This window comes from Centruroides sculpturatus, unplaced genomic scaffold (assembly GCF_000671375.1).
Source record: "Centruroides sculpturatus isolate CEXI.00-Female unplaced genomic scaffold, Cexi_2.0 scaffold500, whole genome shotgun sequence".
NCBI lineage: Eukaryota > Metazoa > Arthropoda > Arachnida > Scorpiones > Buthidae > Centruroides > Centruroides sculpturatus.
In genome coordinates this window covers 10,845-22,998 of record NW_019384780.1, presented here as the reverse complement: position 1 = coordinate 22,998, position 12,154 = coordinate 10,845, and the positions used below count along the sequence as shown (strand labels likewise).

Sequence of the window (12,154 nt, the reverse complement as noted above, 5' to 3'; positions counted from 1 at the left end):
GTGACGTTTACGAATGATGCTTGAATTTAAAGATTGAGCATTTTTCACAGCTTCGAGAATTTTTTCTTTGCCTTTTATAATTGTTCTGATTGACAATTCTGGTAGATCAAACCTCTTTGCCAATTCACAAATGTTCATTTTTGTATCGAAGTCTTTAATAATGGGTATGTTCGTAAAGTCAAACAAGTTAAACGCATTAGTAACGAATCATTCGAAAAGTCTAACGAAACAGGAATAACGATGACTTCATTCTTGCTTAACTCGTTCGACTTTACGAACATACCCAATGTTAACTTTACATTCCAAAGATAAAGTTTTTCTTTTCTTGTTTGATGCAGAAGAATTAGTTCTACTTCGTTTGGATGACATAGTAGAGTCTCTCAAGTCTCTGTAGATATAACAAACACAGAAATAAATAACACAAAATAAATTGTAGCTATGTGTGGATTCCGCATGACACATCTGAACATGTAAGCTGAACAATAGTGTGGGGGAGTGAGTAATCAAGGGTTGCGTGGCACTCAAACAAAAGACGAATCGACGAGATTTGAAAATTGCGTAACTCCGGGTTCACGTAAGTCGGGGTAGCATAAGTTGGGGTATTACTGTATTAATATATTTTATAACTTTTCATACAATTTCAGAAAGTTTATTGCAAATACATTTATACATATTTTTCATAATATACGGGCAGATGCCAACTTTCAGACATAATGCACTTTTAAAAAATTTTACAAGGGTTGAATATCTAAAATAGACATAGCAATAGATTTGTTAAAAAGAGGTTTCCGATCGCAGAGAGTAAAAAGAAAAATTATAAAATCTCTTACTAAGGTTAGGAAAGTTTTAGTATTTTATAATATGTAACAAAGTATAAAACATTATTTCAAATGTTAAAAATCACAAATTAAACATAAAACAGATAAAAATTAACTTTTATAAATGATTTTGATGTTGCTATAACCAAAACTGGCAGAAAACTTCATCACATGATAACTCAAAATTTTTGTTTGTCAATAGACAAATTACAAAAGTGTGAATTTGGCATAAGAAAATTGAGTTAATGTTTTATGTATGAAAGAGATAATCTAAATGTTAATTAAAGGATGATGTTTGAAAGTTGAAAACTGTCTATAGGTAATATAATCTTTATTTTAGTGTGTATATATATATATATATATATATGTAATTGAAGGTAATCCCCCCTCAAAAAAATTAATATTTAATTCGGAAAAATGATTGTGGATACAGTTTATTAAAAGCTAATGACGAATAAAAGGAAATATATAAAAAGAAGATCGATTAACTTTTACATTTTTTGTTTCAAAGTGAAGCGGAATTACTTTCCGGACAAAATAAAATATATGGAAAGGCAGAGGAAATAACTGTTCCTGTTGATCCGCACGCGACCATTTCGATTTCTATGGAAGGGAACCTCTCCTCTCTCTCTCTCTCTAAACTTATTTGTTTACTTCTTTCAGATTTTGTTTAGGTTTAAAAAATACAAAGTTTTTATTCCGTTAAGATTNAAAAAAAATGGCTGGCTTTAAACACCTCGCTTTCCTGGCTAGTTCCTGCTTGATTTTTCGTGAGATCAGCGTGTATCTTTTTAGCTTTCTCGCAAATAATTGCTTCCGATACGCTGTCTCCAGCACTGTTTTTCAGTTATCCAAAGCAAAAGCAATTTCTCAACATAATCTAATGTCTTCGATCTCTGTTTAGAAATTGATTTAACCCCTTTCGCAATGTTAGCAGATTTAATAATGTCTTTATTTTTCGCGATTGTCCATATCATCGTTCTCGGAATACGGTAGGCAACAGCTAAAATCTTGAACACGTGAGCCACCTTCGTATTTCTCAACAATCTCTTTCATCAGTTCCGTTGTAATTATAGTCATTTTTTTAGTTTTCTGTCGCTTTTCATTTGCCTTTTTTTGCGATTCGTGATTGATAAAAATAATAAAATTTTACTTACGAATTAAAATCAGAAGAAATTTAACAAAGTTATAAATCATTGCACTGCGAACGTCTAGTGTGGGTCTAGAACACCGATAGTGCTACTTGTTCATTGATGGCACGTATAATTGAATTATGTCGTATACCGAACAAAAGTCGTATACCGAGCAAAATTTGTTTTGTCCAAACAGGACGTATCTCGAATTGAACGTATTCTAAAGCAGATGTATACTGAGGTACCACTGTATATGAAAAAAATATAATTGTTGAATTTTATAATGGAATGAATATAAAATAATTATTGAATTCAAACATATATTTTTATATAAACATAAACTATAGTCTGATATTAAATTAGCTAAAGACCTAAAACTGGATTATTTGTGGGCTATAACTGCTAATTATCAAATAATCAAATTACATAATTTTACCTAAATATAGGCAGTTAGGCCACTCTTGTGTAAGTTTGATAACTCAAGATTAATTTTGAATTAAATTAATTCCAAAATCTCTAAATTACTTATCTTAATTCAAAGTAATTTCTAATTATTAAACTTAATTGATTAATCCACCATCTTATATGCTACTTTAGGTCAAATTTAATAAGTACTCTGAGTATTGGGTTTCTAAAAAGCTAAGATATTCAAAAATATAAGTGTTTAATATGTACAATACTTATAAATACATTAATAAAATTGTTTTCTTTCAAAAGTAATTTTAATATTTGTAATTGTCTTTTTAGATTTAATTCTTATATATAGTGTTACTTGAAATTTAACATTTTCTACTTTAGAGCTCTGTGACAAAACAAATAACAGAAATTTAAGTTATATATAACAATAAAATGTTTGTACAATTATTTGTAAATCATATAACAAAGCAAAATAGAAATTTATTAATGAAAGCATAAAAATAAATATAATCTAAACTGGTGAATTTTTATTATTTTTTAGATAATTTATTATGAAGTAGTCATTGCCTTATTACTTTATATAAACCTGCAACTTTGCTTTATAACTTGTAAATTCTAACGAAATAAATAATGTAAAGCTGTATGTTTTAGTTCATCATTGTCATCAACTCAAATTATTCTCTATCTAATTTTTAACATTTTCATTTATTCAAAAATTATTATTTATTTATTTTTTTAGGACTCCTTTCCATGCTGATGTATTTGGTTCTTATAGTTGGTCAGCAAATATTTGTGGTAGAAAAAAGTGGTTACTTGTTCCTCCAGAGAAAGAAAAAATTTTCTCTGATTCTACTGGTAAATTATTGTTTGACATTAAATTAGATTCTTTAAATAAATTAGATGTTTTAGAGGTAATCCAAGAACCAGGTGAAATTATATTTGTCCCAAGTGGTTGGCATCATCAAGTTTGGAATTTGGTATGTATAGATTATGTATAATTTTAATGAAACATTTTTAATTCTACAGATGATATTCTAATTATTTCATAGGCTGATACAATTTCAATCAATCATAATTGGTTTAATGGTTGTAATATAAATTATATTTGTAAACAATTACATTTTGCTCTCAAAGAAGTTCAGAAAGAAATAGCAGATTGTAAGGATATGGATTACTGGGATTTGCAATGTCAGGTAAGTCATCCTGCATTTTTTAATTAAATTCAATATCTGTTCAAGATATTGATAGTTTATATTCAATATGTAAATCCAATAAAAAGAACTTCAGAATGTAAATGATATTAAATTATTTCCAACAATAAATTTACATTCTGTGATAAATAATAACCAAAATTTTTATTAAAATGTTTAAATTGTATAATTGTTTAATTTTATTGGAAAAGATGTGTCAAAACAATTGTGAGAACAATCAAAAATATCACTAACAAAAAATAACAAGTCTAAAATATTTAAGAAAGGATCATTTTAATTTTTGTTTGTTTATAAATATTTTATTATACAAATTTTAATTGTTTGAATGAGAGTATAATAATAATAATCATAATTATAATGCATACTTTATCAAGATTTTCAAAATAAATTTATATAATTTTATAAATAATAATGCAAGGTAATATTATATAAATTGCAAAAATGTTTAATAAAATTATAATTTTTTAAACAATCATAATATTTTGCCTGGTTCTCATTGGAAGTATTGAATTTTCCAGATATTTGTTTAAAACTAAATGAAATTCATTTTGTTTATTCTTGTAAATTTCTCTTATCTTCATTATGGAAAGTAACTTTAAATGTCTAACCTTATGACTATCATTCTATAATAACTAACAATTACTTCTGCACTGATGTATCTTAACTTCTCTTAAACTCCTAATATATTTATATTAAGTAATTTTATTTATGAAATTATTTTTGAATTAATTGAATTTGAAATTTCGGAAACTAGTAATAACATTGAAATTAGCTAATTTATCATTAAGATATATGACAAATATGCATTACTGATAAATTAAGATATATATTTCTTTATTTTTAATATAAAAATTTATAAAACAGTTTCATTTTTCTCTATGAGTTTACTTTATTATATCAGTTGACTTTAAAATTTTTTATTTATCAGGAAATGCATTTTGAGAAAAAGTTCTCATCAATATAAAAATAAAAAAATGTTTTAATTAATACAGATATATAAATCATGTAAAATAGATAAATACAGTCGACCCCCCCTATAACACGGGTTCCTATAGTTCAGATTCCTATATGACGGCAAAAAAATTGCGATGGTATCTGTACAAACATGGTAAAAAAACTCCCATAATTCGGTAAAATGCCATCAGGCAGCTGAACTACTTTCTGCCATCCAGTGCCACGCTACAGAGAGTTTAGGCGAGTAAGTTGAGTTTACTATCGTCTGTTCAGTATGTAAATTAGGTACCGTAAGTCTAATACAGCACTAATTTTATACATTTCTTATTCAACGTCCATAAAAATTATTTATATTAATGATGTCTCCAAAGTTCAACTAAGTTTTCGCAGAAAAATAACTTATCAGAAATCGTGGCCACTATTGGTGCGCTGCTCTGCGACGAAAACAAGCTTAAGCAATGGCGACGTCGAACGGTGCACACTCAGTAAGTAATCCTACAATTTTTGTTTATAGCATAGTTTATATGGATTATTCCCAAAAAAATATACGTATTTTGGAAATATTGAGTCAAATTAGTGTAGGAATCGATTAATTTTATGGAAGAAAACCTTTCAAACAGCCATAGTTCATAAAGTGCATATGTGCTGGGCTGTGATTGGCAAGGACTCGTACAAAATGGATTCATAAAGAACGGAACATATCTACCGTGGTTATAGGGGGGGTCGACTGTACTTGTTTAAAGAAAGAATAACTTACGGTGGCAAATATCAGGCTTTGGCAAATATATTTTTCTATTTACTCAAAGAAAATAGATGTTATCTGCAAATAATTACAAACTAGACAAAACTATCATGTGAACTGCTCTGACAAATACCTTTTTTTGTGTAGTAAGTACAGTAGACCCCCCTATAACACGGGTTCATATAATACAGATTTGTATAACATGGCGAAAAATTGCGATTGTATTCATATAAATATGCTAAAAGAGACTCGTATAATATGGTAAAACGTCATCGCCAACTCGTATCGCGACAGGATTGGTCGAATCTAGACCAATAGCAGACATTGCACAAACTGTTGAGTTTAAACGAGCACTACTAAAAAACATTTATTATTCAATGGCCATAAAATTAATTTTCATTAATGATGTCTCCAAAATTCAGTGAATTTTTCACAGAAAAATAACTTATCAGAAAACACGCACCTGCCGTTCGATGCGCCGCTCCGCAACGAAAACAAGCTTAAGCAATGGCATCGTCGAACAGTGCACACTTGGTAAGTAATCCTGCAATTTTTTGTTTATAGCATAGTTTATATGGATTATTCCCAAAAAATTATATGTATTTTGGAAATGTTGAGTCAAATTAGTCTAGAATTGATTAATTTTATGGAAGAAAACCTTTCAAACAGTCGTAGTCCCTAAACTGCACACATGCTGGGCTGTGATTGGCTCATGTATTTAAGTGACTCGTAAAACACAGAATTCATATAAAATGGAACATATTTACTGTGTTATAGGGGGTCTACTGTATAGTTTTGCATAATTTGTTGAGCTCTGACAAATTTATTACATGGAATAAAATGTTTTTTCTTTCATTATTAGTGATTACATTTTCGAAAGTAACTTTTAAAATTATTAATTTAGTAATATGAATTATTATATCTGCAAATAAAAGAAATAACTTATTGAATAAGTCCAAAGCAATTTACAACAATGTAAATATAATGTATGAGAGAAGCATTTATTTATTTATTTTTATGAAATAACTAAATCATCATTACTAAATAAATACATTTTTCTAAAATTAAAAATCAGCAATATACAGTTGACCCCCCCCATAACACTGTTGATTATTCCGTTTTATATGAATTCCATGTTGTGCGAGTCACTTAGATTTTACAAATACGTGTGCCGGGCTGTAAACGGCTCATGTATTTGTAAAATCTAAATGACTCTTACAACATGGAATTCATATAAAATGGAATAATCAACAGTGTTATGGGGGGGGTTGACTGTACTGACTGGTATGTGACAACTTAATGAAAAAAATTATTTTGAAAATAATATACAGAACACTTTTAATCTGACATTATTGAGAGCAGAGATATTCTAGATTATGGAAGTTTTTGGACTTAGCTGTTCAGATGTATTAGCTTTGTATGTTTTTATTCAATGATAATTTCAATCATGTTTTTAAAATGAATTTTGTTAATTTAGCAAATTATTTTTCTTGAATTTTTCTACTGTAATACTAACAAGAATGGCCAGAATAATCAATTTGATTACTAGTAAATTTTATATATGTGCCATTCTCATTATTTTTGCAGTGTGAGTTTAAATTTTTTGATTTTTTTTAATGACATATATGATCATACAAAAATATGCATGCATACATTCTTTAGGAACACCAATATAGGCCATTATACCTAGAATGGCCATTAGCAGACAATTTGACCATTATATTTTTCTTAAATCTATGCTGGTTATTATTTACTGCTGACATATTTATTTATTATTGTAGTGCAGTGATTCCCAAACTTTTTTGAGCCACTGGCCCCTTCGTTCCATAAACTTATATCCAACACTCCCTAACCCATTTTCCTTTGTGTGAGAAAGGCTTGGAAATATTCTTAGGAAAACTTTTTTACGAACCTCACACTTTGTCCTTTTGTACACCTTCTGTACACCAATTATCGTTCAGGTGTATCATCTATTAGTCATTATGTATAGGCATTGTAAATTGCAATTATGTAATTCTATGTTTTAATAAATGAATTCCAGCAGGCACCCTTTCTCTTCTTCCCCCTTCTATTACCATTCCCTAATAATTATTCCCTAATCCCTCCTCCCCTCATCCCACCTCCTGACCCCTCCTTCCCTCCTTTCTCCTTCTAGGGCTATACCTCCGAATAAGGCCTCATCCCCTTTTACCAACTGTCCTTACTGTACAGTACATTGTTTTTAATGTTTGAAAACCATTAAATGCAATGTTTCTTCTTGCCTGTTTTGATTGAGGAAAGGGAAAGGTTTGTCAATGACCCCAAACCATTGCCTATGGTCACCATTCAGTACACTGTCTCCATCATTCCCCTGCTGCCCACTTGCTTCTTTTTGTTCCCTATATTTACTCACCACCCACAGGGTGGTAGTGTCCACTTTTGAAATCACTGTTCTAGTGAAATGCATGTTGTAAATATTTAGTATGTCCAGCTATTGATTTGTGTTGATATTTTTGTGCATGTTTTCAATCTGTAGTCCAATCTATAACAATCACTTGTGAAATCCTTAGTCTCTAGCAATTGTTAGCAGAGAATTAAAACCTGGACAATAACAACTCTTTCTGTTTATCAAGATAAATAAAAGTGTTTAGTTTTCAAGTAGATGCATTTAAACATTGAAGTACACAAAGAAACCAAAGGCTTCTTGAAAACAGTATGAAACTATGAAATTTAATAACAGCCAAATGATTAACTAGATTATTTATTGGGCTACATTAAGGCTAATTTAAATTTAATAATTAGATATATTTAGCAATTTGCTAGAGGTATCATGAGATGGTGGCCTAACCACCTATCTCTAGTCAAATTGCTTTATATCTAATTATTAAATTTAAATTAGCCTTAATATAGCCTGATAAATAATTAGCATATTGTTTGGCACTACAAAATTTGCTGTGAATATTATGGATCAGATGACAATAGATATTCTTAAGAGCTTTATCAATAAGTATATTTTACAATATGATGATGATTAGCAGTGAACAATTCTTGAGTTATCTTTAAAGAACTTAGAAGTTACCAATAGAAAATGTTTTGACATCCATTCATTTTCTATCCAGTGGAAAAGCACTGGTTGATTATGTATAAGTAAAATCTTAAATCTGAAAGATATGAGAACCTCAGAAGTAAGAGAAGTTAATGTCAAATAAATTTTTAATACCATCAAAAAGTTATCACATTGTCATCTTCAGCAAGATAGCACATAGCAAATGTTCACATAAGATAATTTCTTGTATTAACTTGTTTGTCAAAAACTTGAACATTGTGCTCAGTCATTGTTTTAAAATGTTAAGATTTCATTTTACAAAATATATTAGAAAATATAACTAATAATTATTAAAAGATCAGTATATTATTTTTGCTAAATTGTAAAAAATATGATATATTTTTTTTTAGTTTTATCTACATAATTAAAAGTAATAAACTTCCAGAGTAGTGTTAAGTGGAAATTTCTATGAAATAATTTGCATTTTAAATAAAATAAGATATGTGAATAACTGTTTTATTTTGTAGATTATTCTGAAGACTCATCATGGAATGGATTTGAAAGAATTTTGTCAGTTATTGCAATATATTGGAAATCGATCTATAACAAATCTATCAAGAAACAAATCAAACTCTGATGTTATTTGGCATAATGTTTTTGATCTTCTAAAAGTACAAGAAGCATTGCAATATATATTGAATGAAAATTTACTTAATTTTGATTTAAAATATGAAGAAGATATTATATTATTAAACAAATTATATGAACATGCTTTAGTGCCTTATAATTTACTTGAAACAGTTTAAATTAATTTTAAAATTTTAAATGATGTATATACAGTTGAGTTGATATATATATATATATTAATAAGGAGGAGTATCATTAAATTCAATAAATTAAATCTTTTTAATCTTTTGTGTTGGTGATCTTACAAGAGTTAAGTTGTTACATATATATATAAAATAACTATAATATAGGAATATTCTGACAATAGACAAATGTAAGTCATATAATTATACAGATATTAAAGATCTAATTCAATAATTAAAATTTCAATATATTTATAAAAATTTAGTGAATTTACAATTGTAATTTTTCTAATCTTTTTTAAGTCAGAACATTGTTTTATGAGCATTTTTTGAATGTTTGGTCTCATTGTCAGATTCATTACATTCTGTTAAATTAGATGAATCAACATCAGGGTAAATCAACATCTAAATCATTTTTTACTTAGGTATTGTGTGACAATCAGATTTTATCTAAAAGAAATTTAAACTTTAAATTAACATATTTAAAATTTGGAAAACTAATTATACTTATCCATCCATCTATCTAATAATTATCTAAGAAATTAAACATTAATGAAATTAAATACGGTCTAATGATGTCGTCTTCATATCTATTATAGCACTAATCTTTCAGCATCTAAATCCAGAAATCCATCTCTCTTTTTCTTCTTCCTATTAATACTGTTTTAATCCTTAGCAGAGCTATTCTAATATCCTGATATCTGGATGTTAGAAACAAACTTTAGTTTGGTTTTCATTATAATATGATAGATAAATAATTGTACAATGGGTGATCGGTTAATGAACATAATCTATTCCAAGACTTTGTTTGTTATCCGAATTGTCTGTTAACTGATTATCGATTTACCATAGGTTTTTATGGGAATTTGATTAATTCATTCTGGAGACTTCAAAAAATAAAAAAATATATACTTTTTTATTTTTTGGATACAGTAATACCTGAACTTACGCTACCCCCGACTTACACGAACCTGGAGTTACGCGATTTTCAAATCTCGCCAATTCGTCTTTTGTTTGAGCGCCACGGAACTCTTGATTACTCACTTCCCCCACACTATTGTTCAGCTTACATGTTTGGATGTGTCTCGCAGAATCGACATATAGCTACAATTTGTTTTGTGTTATTTATTTCTGTGTTTGTTATATCTACGGAGACTTGAGAGACTCTATGTGGTGATTTCCTGTAACCGTGAACGAATCAAAAGACGAAATAAGATTAACGAGAACATTTATTAGCTTACATACATCCGACTTAGATTTTACACAAATTGCGAAATTATACCCCGACTTATGTGAATTCAACTTATGCGGTTATCGCTCAGTCCCACCTATCGCGTAAGTTTGGGGTATTACTGTATTTTATTTATTACGTTTATTTATATGTAGTAGTAAAAATATATGTATACGTGGTCTGTTCAAAAAGTATTGGACCCTTTTTTTTTCTGCGTAAACCAATGATGCACGAGAGGCCTCCTTCGTTGGAGTTGTGGAGGGGACAGTCATGCACAGCCCTGAATTTTTTCTTGCCTGCAGGAAGCGTCAGTCATTGGCAATCGGCCTATGAGTGAGGTCATGTAGTGCGCTCTCGTCGGATTCCACTAAGCTGGAAAATGACTGAACAACGTGAGCAGTGATATTACATCAAATTTTGCCAAAAACCTTGGCAATACCCGAGCGTAAACCATTCGCAAGATTCAGCAGGCTTTCGGGGACGATCCTCGAGGCCAAAAAAAAACGCGGCAGGTCCGCAGCAATATCGAAGGTCATGTTGACAGTTTTTTCGACTCTCGTGGGGTGGGGTGTCGTGAGTACGCACCACAAGGCCAAACCATCGCAAAGGAGTACTACCAGGAGGTCCTTCGTTGTCTTTACGATACAGTGTGATGCAAACGACCGGATCTGTGGTCGATCAAAACTTGGCAGCTCCATCGTGATAACGCATCCGCCCATTCTGGTTTGGGCTTTCGTCGCCAAACACAATACTCTTGTGGTTCGTCAAGCTCCGTACTCTCCCCACATGGCTCCGTGTGACCTTTGGCTATTTCCCAAGCTGAAAATGCCGCTAAAAGGAACCCGAATTTAGTCGAGAGAAGACATCGTGCGGAATCCGACGGATCGGCTGATGGCCATTCCAAAAGATGCGTTCCAGCAGTGTTTCCAGCAATGGCAGGAACGCTGGGAGAAGTGTATAGATTACCAAGGAGACTACTTTGAAGGGGATTAGGGTTTTGTACCTCAAAGTCAATAAATTTATTTTTGCCGACCAAAGGTCCGCTACTTTTTGAACACACCACGTATGCAGTCTAGCATTTTTATTAGTCATGTTTTTTCCATTTGTGGGGGTTAAATAATTTGTCCAATGCCAATTGCTTTTCTCTCTTCAAGATTTTTCAGAAGTAATTAATAGTATTGTAATTGTAGATATCCCTAAGCCTATTAATCTCAACCTGGTTTAGATGCCATTCTAAGACTGTCATTCTGACATCCTCCCACTTCTTCAAAAATATATTTAATAGCAGATACAGTGGTGCCTCGTGTAACGTACACCTTGTATAACGAACGCCGCAAACAACGGACTTTCTGTTTGGCTGTTACGTGACTCGAGCAAAGGACTGGCTGCGAACAATGGCCTTTCCGTTCAGCAGTTACGTAAGGTGAACAAGTGCGAATGATGTTTCCACTCTTTTTCCATTGCCAATGACAATCTGCTATTTTTATAATATATTAGTATTATTAGAATATATTATTAGTATATCTAAAGTACAGAGCCTCGTTGGGATTCGGCTTTCGCCCTTGTTTATTACGTACATCACCTCAGTGCAGGGTATTTACATTTATTCAAGTGTTGTGAAAATCATGGCTTCTAAAAAAACAGAAAGGTGATTTCAATTGAAACAAAGCAAGACATCATCAGAAGGAGTGAAAGTTGACAAAAACTTCCTTGTCAAATGGGGAGAGGTTCAGGAGTTGACCAACACTCATTATCCAAACACAGCTGAGGCCAACAGGATCAATGATCTCTACAATGACACCCTTGCCCGTCAT

The 12,154-nt window shown here is 30.5% G+C and overlaps 1 protein-coding gene across 2 annotated transcripts in view; it reads left to right on the top strand.

Annotated features, from left to right (window-relative positions):
* LOC111629162 (jmjC domain-containing protein 4-like) overlaps positions 1-9,171 on the top strand; it is a 60,525-nt gene extending 51,354 nt beyond the window's left edge. For both annotated transcript variants that reach the window (XM_023373035.1, XM_023373037.1), the window contains exons 3-5: positions 3,108-3,345; positions 3,418-3,561; positions 8,828-9,171. In XM_023373035.1, coding sequence (XP_023228803.1) covers positions 3,108-3,345; positions 3,418-3,561; positions 8,828-9,106 — 661 coding nt within the window. In that variant the 3' untranslated portion in view covers positions 9,107-9,171. The remainder of the gene's footprint in view (positions 1-3,107; positions 3,346-3,417; positions 3,562-8,827) is intronic.
* Positions 9,172-12,154: the final 2,983 nt, after the last annotated feature.